This window comes from Bactrocera oleae, chromosome 4, assembly GCF_042242935.1.
Source record: "Bactrocera oleae isolate idBacOlea1 chromosome 4, idBacOlea1, whole genome shotgun sequence".
Classification (NCBI taxonomy): domain Eukaryota; kingdom Metazoa; phylum Arthropoda; class Insecta; order Diptera; family Tephritidae; genus Bactrocera; species Bactrocera oleae.
This window is the reverse complement of record NC_091538.1, coordinates 50,603,049-50,620,620: the sequence shown is the minus strand read 5'-3', so window position 1 is coordinate 50,620,620 and position 17,572 is coordinate 50,603,049. Positions and strand designations below refer to the sequence as shown.

General features: G+C 34.9%; 2 protein-coding genes across 3 annotated transcripts in view; one reads left to right on the top strand and one right to left on the bottom strand.

Annotated features, from left to right (window-relative positions):
- The first annotated feature begins 482 nt into the window (after positions 1 to 482).
- Positions 483 to 1,900, top strand: Gmer (GDP-L-fucose synthase-like protein). The gene is made up of 4 exons (XM_014237806.3): positions 483 to 662; positions 727 to 841; positions 905 to 1,462; positions 1,532 to 1,900. Exons 1-4 carry the CDS (start codon positions 541 to 543, stop codon positions 1,697 to 1,699), a joined length of 963 nt encoding a protein of 320 aa, XP_014093281.2. The 5' UTR covers positions 483 to 540; the 3' UTR covers positions 1,700 to 1,900.
- A 1,518-nt stretch (positions 1,901 to 3,418) lies between these two features.
- scaf (scarface) overlaps positions 3,419 to 17,572 on the bottom strand; it is a 64,458-nt gene continuing 50,304 nt past the window's right edge. For both annotated transcript variants that reach the window (XM_036376981.2, XM_036376977.2), the window contains exons 3-7: positions 17,228 to 17,392; positions 5,212 to 6,141; positions 4,988 to 5,142; positions 4,655 to 4,923; positions 3,419 to 3,736 (exon numbers count right to left, since the gene is read on the bottom strand). In XM_036376981.2, the coding sequence (XP_036232874.2) occupies positions 3,438 to 3,736; positions 4,655 to 4,923; positions 4,988 to 5,142; positions 5,212 to 6,141; positions 17,228 to 17,392 (1,818 nt within the window). In that variant the 3' untranslated portion in view covers positions 3,419 to 3,437. The remainder of the gene's footprint in view (positions 3,737 to 4,654; positions 4,924 to 4,987; positions 5,143 to 5,211; positions 6,142 to 17,227; positions 17,393 to 17,572) is intronic.

Sequence of the window (17,572 nt, the reverse complement as noted above, 5' to 3'; positions counted from 1 at the left end):
CCAAAAATACACTTTAGTACAAATCCTTGATATTTCCTTATTAAACAACCTTCTTTATGTCTTTTAGAAATTTCTTAACAATTTAGTGCAAAATCACGATAGCAACATTATTACAGCCATTGTAACCGGAAATGGAGATAACGAGTTTTTTAAAACCCAGAAAAAATCAAATTAATAACGGACTTAAATTTGAGCAACATTTTCTTGAACATGTGAAAGTCAGTTTTGCGACATCTGTTGTGAAATGAGAATAGCACTAAATAGTTAGCAGTGTTGCCGTTCTATGTGAATTTATTCCGTTAAATTTCGTAAATGTTTTCTCCGCTTATAGCTATTTTTATATAAGCTAGATATTTATTCAAATATTTTTTAATCTATAAATAATCAATTATTAACAATACAACCAGAAATTTGAGTACAAAATATTTAAAATTATGTATGGCATCAGTGTAGTTATCGATAAATGCTTTGAGCCGCTTTGCCATCCTTATATATAACACTTTGATAAAAATAAACAGTGAATTTTATCAGTGACACGAAATGAAGAAAGTTTTGGTAACAGGTGGCACAGGTTTAGTGGGTAATGCTCTTAAAACAATTATTGATAAAAGTGCAAATGGAGATGAATGGATATTTGTAGGATCGTCAGAAGCCGATTTAACGTAAGTACATTAACACTTGACTTGCAATCTTATCACTTAAGCATACTTACCAAAACAATTTCAGTGCCAACAATGCAACGCGATCGCTATTTGAGCGTGTCAAACCTACCCATGTCGTGCATTTAGCAGCGATGGTTGGTGGCCTCTTCCATAATATGAACAACAATTTGGACTTTCTGGTAATTTTGACATATGTATATATAGCTTCAATGTACAACCTTTATTAATTTTTACTAATTTAGCGTAGAAATCTGCAAATAAACGACAATGTACTACAAAATGCTTATGAACATGGCTGTGTGAAAGTAATATCCTGCCTTTCGACATGCATTTTTCCTGATAAAACCAGTTATCCAATTGACGAGACAATGGTGCACAATGGCCCGCCGCATCCTTCCAATTATGGTTATTCATATGCGAAAAGGCTCATCGATATACAAAATCATGCATATCATGATAAATACGGCTGCATTTTCACTTCAATAATTCCGTGCAATATCTTCGGTCCGCATGATAATTACAAACCTGAAGTGAGCCATGTCATACCCGGTATGATCAATCGCATGTACAATTTGATACATGAAAATACAGAGGTGCCGGAATATGAGAAAGCGTTTGTTGTGTACGGAAGTGGTACACCATTGCGACAGTTTATATATTCACTGGACTTGGCGAGACTAATAATTTGGGTTTTGGACAACTATGACAGTATAGAGCCACTGATTTTGAGTGTGGACGAGGAAAATGAAGTGACAATTTACGAAGCTGCAATGGCTGTGGCGAAGGCGTTTGATTTTAAGGTAAGTAATTTTTAAACAAATAAAAGTCTTAAATTTTGTTTTTACTAATTTTTTGTTTTTTATTTTTAGGGCAAACTTATTTGTGATACTAGCAAAGCTGATGGTCAACATAAAAAGACCGCTTCGAATCGGAAGTTGCGTAGTTTATTACCAAATTTCCAATTCACCGACTTTGAGGAAGGCGTTAAAGCATCTGTTAAGTGGTATATTGATAATATAGAAAAAGTTAGGAAGTAATTACAATTTATTTATTTATTTCGTTTTCTTTGTAATGCTTTTATTTTATTTTGTCTATGCACATTTTATCTTTTGAAGAAATATTATGTACAAAAAAGCTTTGTAAAAAAAAGTTGTTGTTTAAATAGAATGTATTCGCATACATATGTATGTACATACTAATATTTTTAATAAATTGCAGTAATCATTCAAAGTAGTCAATATTTAAAGCGTTATAAAGTCGTACTTCAAGATGCTATGACCTCATTATCTGCAAATATTTTAAACTAGCAGGTAATCACCGAAAATTATTCACAACCTATGCTGTTATGATAAAAGAAAACAAGAAAAAACGTTAACTTCGGTTGCAACGAAGCTATAATCATTTCAAATAAAAAAGTTGATTTAGATCGCTCAGTTTGTATGGCAGCTACATGCTATAGCAGTCTGATCAGAACAATATATTATTATATATACAATATTGCATGTAAAATTTCGTGAAGATACAAAGTTAACAGTTCTGCGCCGAATAAAAATTCGGGTCCATTTCGGTTACGTGGATGCGACAATCGTGACAAGAACTCTGTTGTTGTTGTAGCGGCTGAAAACATTCCAGAAGTAATTTGGAGGAATGCTGCCGGTTTGACAGTTCTTGGCCGGATAAAAATCCGGGTACGCTCCAGTTACGTAGACCGGACTGTAGTGGGGGCGGGACAACGACTCATTTTCTTAATGGTTAAACTCCCATAGATTGATGAAAAAGTGTGGAGCGATAGGCATTATAAAAATATAATGACTGCAACAACAGCAACATTCAATTTAAATTTTATTGCTTGCTGTTGCTATAACTGATGATAGTTCTTGCCTGAATATAAATATCGGTTGGTTCCAGTGACTTTGACCCAACAATTGAGAAAACGATGTGAACTCCCTTTACTTTAATCCCTCATTCCAACAACAAAACACTGTTCGTATTATTTATTATTATATAACATGTTTTATATATTTAAATACATTTATCATATACATATTTTACATAAATTTTACATAATCTCATACAATACAATATTAGTTATAAATATTTTATTCATATAGGAGTCATTTGCTTTTTGTGTTTTTTGTTTTGCATTTGGGGAAATCGTTAAAATGCAAAACGATGATGAAACAAGATTATAAGAGAGCTTAATCATTGAATCAGGCACATAATAGTTATGTACATAAATACTAAATTATATTTTATTTAAACAAAGCGAAAAAGTGTACCGAACTCAATGCCTGCGCGGAAAATTCTAGCAGTTATTCGATTATCGTAAATTTTCCTATACACTTAAGTTCATTACACGATAGTGGCATAAAACTAAGGTTATGATAGAATAATTATTTAATTTTGATTTAATGTAATATTTAATATAAAAAAAATATCAATGAGAAATTACGCATGGAAAACGAAAACAATGAAATAAAATTTACTTAAAATCTTTAAAGAGCCGAATTTGACACATTTCACCAATTTGAATTGAACTTAACGGGTTAAAACTATTGAGATTTTTGTTTTTTAATGCTTAAAGCAAGAGGTTAAATGCTCTAGGCGCACAAACACACATGTACATATGCATGTATGATTTGTTGTTGTTGTGGTGGTGGTGGTGGTGGTAGGAATGTGATACTCGTGTTTAGATGTTGGGTGTATAATGTCGATTGATATTTGCTAAACTAAGGTCACTCAATATTTCTTAAGTCTTTTCGCCTAAAGCACTTTTTACACACGTCTCTTCTTGAGCAGTTTGTCTTTGTTTTGTAGTGTGAAGAAACCGTTAACCCATTTGAGATCGGGTTTCGAGAAGCGTACAGTTTGACCATCTCCACAGGCATTCTCAGCGGCGTATATACCCTTGAGCATAACACTGGAACCGCTGCCGCAGGCTAAAGCGCTGCCGATATCAAACAGACATGGATCGTGTACAACGGAACTGCAAACGCTAGTCTCGTCGGCACCGCAATCTGCCCGCGATTGTGCTATTGTGTCTGAAACGTGCATGACGGCGCCCTCCTCGTGAGCTGGAAGAAAAAATTTTTGATGTTAGTGAAATTTTAAATAAAACTTGAAATTTTGTGCTTTCAATGGAATATTAGAAAAAAAAATTGTAGCAGTTTTAGGAACTTACTTTTTACTAACTACTCTTATGGAATGAGTCAAGTCATTTTGTTTGAGGTCCTTTTATTGAAACACGACTCCTATGAAAAAATATTTTATCTTTTCAAAATGAACCTCCACTAGGGGGGCCAAACCGACACCTTGACTAAGAAACTCAAGTAAAAGTCACAGTTCAACTACTATATTCGCAACATTTGAACAATTAAACAGTTTACTCCACCGGGGTCGTGACATTAGTCGACTGAAGCCATTAAAATAAATAAATTGAAAATTTAAAGATCTATTGTGAAAGGTGGTGGCTTTACATCATGACTTTAAGGAAATGGCGAAAATGGAGGATTTCTTTGCAAGGGAAGTTGGTCTAGCCATGAAATGATATCACAAAAAGAGTCCTTGAATCTGGTGAGATATAGATTTCTGACGTCTAGTAACCTCTATGCAAGGGAGTGAAATATTTAAACTGGAATGGCTTTGGACCTAACTACATTAACTATGTTTTCTTTCGTAAAAGTAACTCACTCTTTGATCGAGGTGGGTCTTATTAAGTAAATCAGATACACGAAAACTAGTAATGCTCCGTTAAATGAGATGATTATGTTCTTAAACTGTATTTAATATTCACAAAATTACCTATTATCAGGTTACCCTACGTGTCCGACTTCCAAAAAAATTAATTTTTCGATCAGTTGGTGTAATTACCCTGTTACTCAAACATTATTTCTACTCCATCAAGTTTTTCTATTTGCTATTAATTTCTATCCATCTCGCATTTGCTTTCTTTGCTTTAATAAAATACACATCAAAACCAAAAGTGAACTTACATTTAATCGCTTGTTTACCCCAACCGGTGGTAATACATTTCTCATTGGGCTTGGGATCTTCATTAGTAACGCAAATAGGCTTCACGTGTTGAGCGAATTCAACTCTCTTATCCAAACGTAAAACGGCCATGTCATTCGAGCCTGTTGAAGGATTGTATTCAGGGTGTATATCAATGGACTTAACACCGACAATTTGGAAGGGTAGCGGCTCGCTATCACGCCCCAACTCCCATTCACCGCCCTTAACTTTCACATCATTTGGCGACACACTGTATGAAAGGGTGATTTTTAAAATTCAAGTTCTCTTAAAAATAATATACACTCAATTAATACCCTTTAACTACGGAGGCTGCTGTCAAGACGATTTGGTCGCCAATAATTGCGCCCCCACCAAGTAGAGTCTTGGTCGATTCCTTGAGGATCATTGCTTGCCATGGAATTTCACCAAAGTTGGCGTCAATATCTTGAATACCTTGCGGTTTGGTGTTCTAAAATTAAAATAAAAACATGAAATTAATTTTCAAAATTGAAATCTGGACCGCGAATGTGTTGCTAACCCTATTTCTGGCTGCGCATACACCGGCCAAATTGATGGGCCATGGATCAACATAGTTGGCGTCACGACAGCATTTGCCTGGTGCTCCGTTATCAAGCAAACAATCGGTGAGAGGAACACGGAAAGCGGCTTCGGCAGGGCTAATGTCGACTGGCTGATCGGTTATCACGCCGATGCTGTTGCAGAAGTTCTCCTGTGTGCATTCCAAAGCCGAGGCACATTTCGACAAGTGTTGACGGTTGTCAAGTGGTAGCGAGAGAATGTCTTCACCGCGCTGTGGTGGCGTTGGCTGTGGTACTCTTGGTGGGGCAGCGGTCACAGTTTGGATGACGGTATTCGATGATTGTGTGACATGATAGTCGACCGGTAGGTTTTCAGAGCGTGGCGGTAAGTATTCATTTTGTGGTCTGGAAGCAGGTTGTGGTTGTGGACGTGGTTGTGGCTGAGGTTGAGGACGAGGTTGAGGACGAGGCTGTAGAGGCACCTGTGGTGGCTGAGGTTGCGGTTGTGGACGAGGCTGTAGAGGCTGCTGTGGTGGCTGAGGTTGCGGCTGTGGACGTGGCTGTGCCTGTGGTTGAGGTTGTGGTTGTAGTGCTGGAGGAGCTCTAGTTGGGATGGGGACTGGTTTGTAGGAAGATTGTGTGTATACTTGACGCGGGGGTACAGTTGGTGTAGGTGGTAGATATTCATTGCGTGGGGTTACGGGTTTAGGTGTGGTTGGATATGTGCTTGGTGGCAAATATTCACGTTGTGGGGTCGATGCAGGTAGACGTGGTGAAGAGAACTGTTGTTGTGTAGTTGGATATTGAACGGGTCTATTTGTTGTGGGAATGGTAAATTTAACTGTTGGAGTTCGCAGGACATAACCATCATCGGTCAGTGTGGTGGAAGGTATGCGACAGCAAACATCAGGAGAATAACAACGATCGCTCTGTAATAAAACAAAGAAGAAAACATTTTTTTCAAATTGTTTCTTTTTTTGTCGTTCTACTTAATATTTGTAATTATTGTATTGTTGTCAGGTTCAAAAAGTGAAAAGTGATAAACTCTGTCAGAAGGTGTTCACAGTTCCTGGTTAAGGGCGTTTTTTGATTGAAATTCATTTTTATATTATTTAGCTAAATATCGGCGAGTTTCGATCACATGTGTCACTAAAAACTTATAGAACAAAATTAAAAACTCCCCAAATATGTAGCATCTCGACCAAACCCTTTGCACCGACAAACATAAAAAGTTAATTTAAATAAAGTAGGTAGGAAATATTAGATCTTTTTAGAACAGGTATGTGATTGTAGTGATGTAGAGATCAAATTTATCATAAACACGTGGCTTCGTTGAGATATCGTGCCAATTTTCCGAAATATTAGCCATTCGATTCGTGATTTCTTTGCCTGTTATGTTTGAGTTTATCTCAAACAATTTGCTAGTGACAGCAATAACAAAGTTGTTGTATATTTGATTTGTATCAGTTGTTTGTTCGATTTGTCATACTTCAATGTTCAACGAATCGAGACGACTATTTGTATATAATATTTATACCCTGAACAGAGTATATTAAGTTTGAAAAGAAGTTTGTAACAACCAGAAGGAAACATAGGATATGTATGTACTCGTATATGTATAAATGAACAAAGTGATGAACCGAGTCGATGTAGCCATGTTCGTCTGTATTGTATACGCTAACTAGTCTCTCAGTTTTTAAGATATCGATCTATTTATAGAAACCGTCGATATTGTACCACTATAGGATATAACTGCCATACAAACTGATCGATCAAATACGTATCCTTTTATGGAAAGCTTTTTTATTTGACAAGATATCTTCTCGAAATTTGGCATGGACTATTACCCATGATAACGGTACAATCTTCAAAGAAGCAAATAGCTGTCATACAAGCTGAACGATCGAAATAAAGTGCTTGCATGGAAAACTTTTTCATTTGACTGTCTTCACGAAATCGGTCATGGATTATTACGAAAGCCAAGGGTATAATCTACGATGAAAATGATCAGATCGAACCACTATAGCATAAAGCTCCAAAACAAACTGCTTTTATGCTATAAGAAATGCACCTGTGAAGGGTATTATAGCTTCAGTGCAACCGAAGTTAACGTTTTTTCTTGTCATATTTTTTTTTTTGCTTTATACGATTTCAATAAGCTTGCTTTATTTCCAACAAAAATTCGATAACAAATTTTACAACCAAAAAGCATTCAATTAACCAAAATGTTTGACTGATCATTATGGGCAAATATGCCACAAAGGGATCGATGATTATTTCATAAATAATTTTTGTAAGTACCTGCGCCCGCTTCATAAGCATATTATCTTAATTGAATAAGTCTTTAAATGTAAATATAATATGTAGAAATGTGTAGGTACTTGTATCTGTAGGCATTTCTGGGCACCCGTTCATATGTCTGTATGTATGTAGGCGAGCATAATAAAAATTACCTCCTTGGCATTTGGCATAGAGCTTTTTTTAATAAATGATCCATCATTTTGGGGACAGATAACAAATGCCGTAATGACTTTAAGAAAGGTTGTTAATTTTCTCACCATTTTTTCGTTTTTTCATGTTCTGCGACTAGTTTTTTGTTTACAATAATTTACTTGCCAATTGTATGTATGTATATGATAAGTAAGTGGCCATGTCAGCCACTGTGCGCTGTCTGTCTGTCTGTCCGTATGTACGAATGACAAGATTGAAGTAGGCATTTTAAGGTAATTTGTTAATAGGGGTTATTTTTAATGGCATTGTTAAATGACATCCAGCTGCTTAATGAAGTTGTTCAGAAGTCGTACAATGGCATATTGGTTAGCTATACACACACATACATATACAACGGACATACAAAAATGCACACGCACATATAATCGCATATTAAGTAATTTTATGCTTATCTGTCAGCTACTTTTGCATACATATTTATTAATTTACAATCATACATACATACACACATACATATGTATATATTTACATGGGTGTGCACATAATTGTTGTGTATTTGCGAAAATATAATGTGAATTCCATTAAAGTGTGGTGTTTCAGTTGACCCGTGGCCGTGTATGGATAAATTGGCCTAAGTATGCATATGCAATAATAGATATTTATATACATATACACCTACATATTTAGGTGGGCGTTGCTATTGGTCGAATGCTCGAATTCAAATGGAAAACTTCAACTCGTATTAAATTTGTGGTAAAACCTTTACTGGGTGTTTGATTGACCTTCTAAAACTTACCTTAAAATACAAATTCTTTTATACGAAACACGCTAGAAGCTTTAAGCAGCAAAGTTTTAAAAGAACCTTAAACAAATTTCAACTTTTCGTTCAGCTTTGCTTAAGTACTTCATCACATTTTATAAGCAAAGACCAAGATATATCTATGTCGCTTTTATAACCGATCAATAAAGTATACAACCAGCAATAAAGCAAAAAAAAATATATATATCTGATTCTAGAAATGCCGATAACTTATTTTCTCTTGTACTCAATTTGTATGCAGTGTCTACTCATTTATTGTATAATAATCAGTTTAGTGTTTGCTTTCGCTCATTAATAATGGTGTCGGGAGCTAAAGAAAGTCGTATTGTGGTGATTGCTTTACACAAATTTTCCACATTTATGAGGGCAAGAGATATATAATATATGACCTTCTCAAAAAACTTAATGTTTCGAGAATATTTGTTTACCGCACTATAGATCGTTTTTCCCAAACGTCTATAGTAGATGACAAAAAGAGAAGAGATCTTCCGCTCGTGGTTTAAACCAATTCAGCCATACAACTCCTTTGAAATCCGGAAGTTAAATCAAGGAATTGGACATATGACCAGATAAATGTCAAGACTGATTTTTCTTGAAGCAAATTATGCTCAACATATGAAAGCGGCTACTTCAATGGCACGCGGTCAACGGCCATGAAAGTATCGCTTTTACAGATGAAAAAAGTTTATTGTTGAAGAAGTTTTTAATAAGTTTTTAATAAGAAAAACAACAAAATCTTCGTAAAAACTTCCAAAAACGCAAAAACTTTTATCCCATGGGATCAACGTGGTCACCATCCAGCTGCTGTAATGGTGTGGTTGGGAGTCTCTTGCAAAGGCGTTACACCTCCTTCACTTGTGTGGAAAGGGGTTTAAAACTGAATCAAAAGTGTACCAGCAGGATGTTTTAGAAGACGTGGTAAAGCAGTTAAGCAATACTATTTTCGACGGAGTGCATTAGATCTTCCAGCAAGATTCTGCTCCAGCACACAAGGCAAAAACCACTCAGCAGTGGCTTAAAAGCAATATTACTGGTTTTATAGATGCTGGGAGTCCAGACTTGAATCCTTTGGACAGTTTGTGATCAAAGTTGGACAGACCATGTTGTCAAAAAATTCTACAGAAATTTGGGGAGTCTCAAAAAATCTTTGGTTCGATCAGCGTCGGCCATAACAATAGAAACTGTAAGTGATGCTATTGATCAATTCTGGAATCGTTTGAGGGCTTGTGTGAAAGCATAAGGTGACCATTTTGAATAAACTTTGTGCATCGCTCATTTCATATATGCATTTTTATATAAAATAATTAAATAATTAAAAAATATATTTTAGTTTCATTTTTATAACAGCCTGAACTTGTCATAGAACTTGTGGCAGGAGTAAGTACACAATAATATTAAAAGTATTGGAATTCTATAGGTGACAATAGACTTAGCTGACCATTCGTCCCGGTTTGGCCGGGTCAGACCGGATTAAGACTTAAGTGTCCCGGCCGTCCCGTGCTTACAAATTAAAAAAAAATGAATGAATTGAATAAAATTGTGTTGCTCTCACCCATTATATGCCGCGATTTTCAGTGAATAACAATATGGAAAAAGTCAATGACTAAAAAAATGGATAAAATAGTCACCTAACTATAGACGGAATACTTTTAACAAAAGTATTTGAAAGTTTTTTGTAGATGCATTAGCTTTGGCTAAGTTAGCAGGGGTTGATTTTCGATCGGATAATGCACTTATACAATTTCAAACATGTCACAAATCCGCTTAGACGACTAAGGCCACTACAAAAAAATAAACCAATGGATGGTTAAAGAAGTGAGAACTAAATTGTGTGAAACTTTGTCTTTCAAAACAGAAATAATTCAGAAGTACATGATCAGAGTCTGACAACAGCCGCTTCTACGTTACCGGAATGAACCCCAATTTTATCCGGCCAAGGACTGTGCTATCAGTGAACTTAACCTGTTTGGACCGGTAAGTAGTAGTAATAATTGATGAGGTTGGTCACATAATAATAAGAATCTTGTAACCGCGCAAGATTATAATCTTGTTACCCATAAGTTTAGGTAGAACCCAGCCGCCTTAGAGAAGACCACACAGATACAGGTATTAATGAAACGAGGATGCAAACCCATAAGTCTGCGGCGTCTAAAGTGAAAACAGAGTTTTCCAACAAATATAAAATGCTGTAAAAACGAAATACAATACATAGGTATTTTATGTATTTTCTCTCCAAAGACTGTTTATCGACTACCAGTTTCCAGTAATAAGAACGAAATTAAATAAATTTGAAGCGCATTGAGTTTTCATCCAAACGTATGGTACATATATAAAGATGTGGATCAGTGTTAATTCTCACGAGTTTTGAATATGAAGGCTGTTTTAAGGTTTGAATTCGCTAAACTCCAAATATGTACTTGACAGAGTTAAAAAATAAAAAGTATTATGTAAAGTAAAGAATACACAGATTTATATGATATTTATGTGCTAATGGAATAACTCAATAAATACATTATATACCATTCAATAACAACATTAACATTACCCGTTCCCACGACAGTCGGGTCTACGTAACCGGAACGGACCCGGGTTTATTCCGGCCAAGGACTGTCAACTCGGCAGAATTCTGCCGCTACAACAACAACATTAACATTATTGAGTTATCTAGTTCGAATTGAACCCACCTACTTTAGCATACTTTAAAGAGCACTATGAATCGCTTACAAGCGCATTACAAAACTTTATTCGCTACATGCCATCAATTGTCCAAGAAGTCGTGTTGTAAAGCGCTGCGAAGGTCACGCTTTCAAAATGCTCAACAAAGAAAACTTATCCAAACACCTAATTTCAATAAAATATTATATACATAATTGCCACACCATACGGTATATTTTGGAAAATTTCGACGAAAAAATTGCATCGCTGCCATGCTGTGCCGTGTTATTTAGCATGTACACACCGATGTCTACAACTGCAGATCATTGGACTAATTGTTTAAGCTTTAAACTGATGAGCGCTGATTATGGCGAGTGCAGCGTGACTTCCTAATGACTCTTATAATAACCGATTCTTTTCCATATACCATATTAACACTGAATTTTTTGTTGACTGTTTTGTTTTGGATTTTTATTGTGGTTTTTAGTTAATTTACTTAAGCGTTGGCGCCATCCATGTCGCTTTTCCCCTTCAGCGATTTTGAAGATCGCATAGTCGCACTTACAAACACATACTTGTATGCATACATATACATGTATCTACATTGGCGCGTGTGTGTGCGTATACACTCGCTAAGGCAAGAAACGACCTAGACCTTGAGTTGTGACGTCGTTTATTAGACTATGTAGTCTCATGTCGGTTTCCATTAAAAAAATTTATTTGTTTTAGTTTTAGTAACTCGGCTTAGTCTACGGTTTTTTGACGCTCGAAGACAAAGAAATTCCGAATGACAACGCACGTAACGCATGAATTTGCATTTTTTATATACCTATAATATAGATATGTAAGTATGCATGTATATATGTAGCTTCTGCTGATGGTTTGGTGATGATGTAATGAAAATGTCTTACAAATATTAATTACTATTAATATGAAGACACATGTTGCATGCGATCACACACATACAAATCGACATACACATATGTATACTGTAATGCTGTACTTAATGGAAACATACCGATTTGCATAGCCACTGTTCCTTATGTCACCTATTAAAAGCAATCTAAATTGATGAGTACTTAAGCACAAAGTTATCACTCATTTGTTGTTGGTTATAAAAAATACAACTTAAGTAACTTTGCTGATGCGGAAATAAAAGTTGAAACTGGAAAACTATTTCGTGCCAGTTGAGTGGTCTTCGATTTCTAAAGAATAATTTTCTTTTGTTAAACTCGAGCAATTCAGTGTTGAGAGGTGTGATCTGACAGAACAAAGCTTATGCTTTTTGTCTTTTTCTTAAGGAATATTTATCTACTATATACAAATGCAATTAAAATGCTTTAAAACAATTGTGTCGATAATTTATTCTATTGTCTGTCAGTATTGTCGTCACCAGAATATTTAGTATCCATATCAGAGTTATCGTCCCCTAAAACCGATTATACAATTAAAAAACAGATTAACTAAAGTTGGAAATATATATATAATTATAAAAAAGTGAGGTTATTTTGATAAATTCTATAGTCTTTTACAGGTGCATTTGTATAACATAAAAGGTTTTGAAAATATCTCTATCTTGAGTTTAGGGTCAGTTTGTATGGTAGCTATATTATTATAGTGGTCTGATCTGAACATCATCTGAATCGGAAATTGTAGCGTTACCTTGGACAATGATCAATGTCAAATTTCGTTAAATATCTTGTCAAATAAAAAAATTTGCTATATAGGAACTGGATATTGATATACATATGTATATATGACATAAAGGACCGATATCAGCGGTTCTGACGAATGAGCAGACGCGTCCAAAATTTCATATTGATATCTACTCGGGGACTAGTTAACATACATGCAGACGGACATGGGTGCTACAAACTTCGTGGCAAACGTAATATACGACACATGCTGAAAGTGCAGAGAAGTAGCCAGGAGAGAGAGGCTGGAACACCTCCTATGTCTCTGTCCAGCATAATCTAGAGCTCGACTATATAAAGTGTCAAAATTATATAAAGTCGCTCTTAAAGCTCGCCAAAAACTTTGACGAATACTTCAGCTTAAATTAAACTGGGCCTCCATTTGGGATTACTGAGGATCAGTAGTTCTATGTTTGAAGTGACAGTCGGCCAGTATAACCTATCCTAACCTAATATGCTCTGTATATGTATTATAATTATATAATATATACATAATATTCATAATGATAAATTTAAAATTTAATTATCATTTTCTCTGACTGGCATTGCCGTTTCAAGACAAATTGCAAAATTGAGAGATGTTGTCTCACAGTTCTTACAGTGACAGCCGACAAAACTTAGCGAGCTAGGCTCATTACCATACTCATTTTCATAAAACAAATCTACTAATTTTCACCCATCAGCTTATAAAAAACGAAAGTAAGTACAGACGTAAAATTTATAAATAGAAAAAAAGAGAGTAAGTATTTATCGGTTCATAACGTCGTCTAAATTAAAGTTAAGACTAATTTTCTTTGGCAAAAAAAAATTAATGATAAGTAATTTTGCTTAATACCTAGACATACTAATTGACCGAAGAAAGAGAAAAATTAAGATTTCTAGAAAACTGGTCGAAATCTATATCTTTAATAAAAGGTAAATATAAAGACATTCTATAATGTTTGATTGGGAATCAAATTGGTCAATTTATAACTAGTTCTTATCTTCCTAGCAATAATAAATCAATTTCCATATATATAACACATATATATATATAAGACATATGTAGAAAGTCTAATTGTATATATGCAAATATAAAGTTTCCATATTGGTAGTCTATGCGATCGTAAAACTAGTTTAATTCAAAACTAACATAACAAATTATCTCAACCAATAATATGGCAACTAAAAACAAGAACAATATAAAACAAGTTATACTTTATTAGAATAAAATTCCTTTATGTTAAAGCCGGAATTATGTATAAAATATACGCTACCGCCATTAATGGAGATTATTGTGAGGAAACTGAATTTGAATGAATAATGAGTCGAATATGTTACTTGTTGCCAGCTGCTTCAGGCTAAGCAGGGCTTAGAAGAGCAGGGGAGAGTCTTTTGAAAGGCTTTTCTTTTCTATTTAACTTTGGAAAATACATAGGATGATGAAGAAAAGTTAATCAACTTCCGCTGGATGATTAATTTTATAATCTGAGTACGGAAATTAGGAAGATGAGCTTATTGCGAACCAAAAAATGTGAAGGGATGGTTCTTCATAAAAGACAATTCTTATCTCATACATCAAAGTAATAGAAATTTAGTCTAAAATAAATACTGGTCTTAATTTGATTGAGCGATGTATAATACGGTGATTCCTATATCGATAGTTTCGATGGTACATTAACCGATAGTTTCGATGGTACATTAACATTATCAATACTATTTGACCTTCGATACTATCAAAATAAAAACATTACAAATTCAAGCAAAGCAAATAATAAATATGTTTATATTTTGTAAAATAAAATTTTTCGATTTTACCGCTGCTGAAAAATTCAGTCACGCTATCGATATTATCGAAAGTATATCAAAAAATACTGATATGTCATCAGCAAGGAAACTGAACAAATTATCACTAATTCGATTGTGTCGACTAGTGACACATTAGCTTTCAAGAGTAAAAAAAGAGTATAACTTCTTTATATTCCCTGAAGGAAAGTAAAGTTGCAAATGCTTTTTTTACTGAGGACCATTCGACCATTAAGCTTAGTATAGTCCACTATCCCTCTCTCTCTGTCGGAGTGGCGATGTAAATTCTTAGTCAGAAATTTACTACATTTTAGATTAGCCAAAGTTAGACTTTTTCTTAAAGAGTTTCCGAAGTTTTTAGCACAATTAGCTTTAAATTTAATATGTTCCAGAAGTTCAATGAATGTCGTTGTAGTTCTCTCGATTTTAACTGATAAAATATTAATAACTTAACTATTCAAAGCAATGCCGGTAGCGGCTGAGAAGTTGTGTGTGAATAAAAAAAGACTACACACATACAAAACACATACCTAAGCCCTAAATTTTGTGGTTGAAATGTTGAATTGAGATATTTGAACTTGGCATAAGCATTGCTGTTGCGAGAACAAAAGCGATGCTGCACTAAAGAATCTTAAAATTTTTATCACAAACAAGATGAAACTCGCCATTAATTATATTTGTGTGTAAAAAAATAACACGCTGCGTTGCACAAATAAGTTCGTCATCTGCACATAAAATGCACCAAAAATGCAAATAATGTTATTGCGGCATTGGCATGTGCGAGCGGACATGGATAAATATTTGCGCGGTACACAGCTGACCACCTATGCAACAAAATCTACCTACATACGCATGCGCGCATGCGTACAAGTGCGTAAGCACGAGTGTGGGCTGTCAAAGTTGTCGGTAATGCTTTCAGCCTGGCACTGGACGTTGCTTTCAACGACCTTGCCTCGCATTTTTCGCATATTTCATTAACCTGCATAATGCTTTCCACAAATGTAGAGGTATGTGTGTGTGTGTATGTGTACATGCTCCTAGGTGTGTTTATAGGTTGAAAACGCGCTGCTTGTTGTCTGAAGCAGTGCACGACATGCCGACTGGTGGCTTGTCGAACGGCTATACATTGTCGAAATTCTTCAGTAATTTGGAATTTAACCCGCTTCACACTTTTCACAGTTCGGTCTGGATGATTTCCAACAAAACTTGATCGCATTAATAGCCTCCGCAAGCATCCTGGCGTTATAATTTTGTAGTGATTTTTGTTATTTCCTTTATTTTGTTGTTTTTAAATTTACTCACTCTCTCTTCTTCTTCTTATTATTCCTGCGTAACATACTCTCAACTGGAGAAAATGAAAACATTACTTGCGCTCCACACACATATAAACATATACGTGCATCCTAAAAGCCAACAACAACACAAAAGTAAACATTTTAACAACTGCTGGCCAGTGATGAAGGTATCAAAGTATTCATCAACCTCATTTAATATATCATGGCGTCAATGACTGCATAACTAAGAAAGCGCGCAGCCAAAATATCGCCAAGCAATTGTTGCAAGCAGCACAGTTGCTGCAATTACACTTACATGTACATACATATATATACATGTGTATGCATTCAAGTATATATGTATGCTGTCAACTACATATACATACATATATACATATATATTTTGCAGATTTAACTTGGCGTATTGGTCATTAAGGTACGAATGCACTTAGCACAGCATGTAAAAGCAACAGCAATAACAACAGCGCATGCAATCTGTATAACCGGAAAAGGGCAAAAACTCTCCGTAGCAAAGGGCTGGCGAAATTATGCAACCAAATATACGAGCACCAGTAAAGTAATGCTTTTAAGCGCAGTTGCGCATGCGCTGACTTATTTGCTACTTAGTCCATATAGTTGTACATATGTATGTGTGAAGAGCACAATGCGTCCACTATATTTGTGCTATTGGGTTACTAAAGCAAAGAGGTAGGTTTTACAGCAGTTGCTACATATATACATATGTGTGTAAGGGCATATTTATGTGCTTATTTATACATTATTTCACATATACTTATGTATATACCTACATACATGTAATGGCACTTATTTACTGTATTTTTGTGTGCCAAAAGCAAAACAAAATTATTTTCGCGAGTTGCCGATTCAAAAGGTCGATTTGCATATGCAAAACTTGGTAATAATATAGTGAATATTTTATTTTGAAGTGGTTTGGCTTTGAAACTGATTAATATTTATATATGTATATATGTATGTATACATATACTTTGTTTACTTTAAGTAATATTAAAAAAATAGAAATAAAAAACTGTAAATTCTACGCTTTTAACATAAACTTGAGCTTGACAGAGCTTTGCATAAATTTTTCTTGGAAACCTGGTTATGAAATATGTCAGAACTAAGCTTGTAGGTTTTGATCCCGAAGTTTTTCACTTTAATTCTTATACTTGTATTTTTTCTATTTTAAAAATAGTATTTTCTACTTGATCTCTTTAAAATCTCTCTCTTCTCTTTTCCATCCAAATAAACAATAGATAACGTTCGCCATTCTTAAGATAAATTCATAAATATTCCAAAATTATCACCAAGAACTCACCTTGCCCTTTTGAATATAATCCGCCGAATCGATTTCACCGTTATTGCAGTAACGTGTTGGCACACAGTCGTAATCCTTTGCGCAAACGTCGTATGGACGTTCGGTTGTTGTTGGTGGCGGCGGTGGGCGGTATATGCAGCAAGTGTGTGTTGTTGGCTTACAATTCTGGACAGAAAAGGAAAAAATAATTATTATATAAAGAAAAAATATTATTTTGATAATTAGAACTAACTATTATATAAAAGAGAAGGCAAAGGCATATACTTGTTTGAAGGCAATCCCTTCAATTTCTAAAGACAATGTAGCCTAGGGCCGATTAGAGAATTGGAAATGGTTTATGTGTAT

Excerpts from the sequence above, each read along its gene's own strand:
- Gmer (XM_014237806.3), top strand. The coding sequence starts at position 541 with ATGAAGAAAGTTTTGGTAACAGGTGGCACAGGTTTAGTGGGTAATGCT. Across the intron at positions 663-726 it reads TCGTCAGAAGCCGATTTAAC|TGCCAACAATGCAACGCGAT; the intron begins GTAAGTACATTA and ends AAACAATTTCAG. Across the intron at positions 842-904 it reads ACAACAATTTGGACTTTCTG|CGTAGAAATCTGCAAATAAA; the intron begins GTAATTTTGACA and ends TTACTAATTTAG.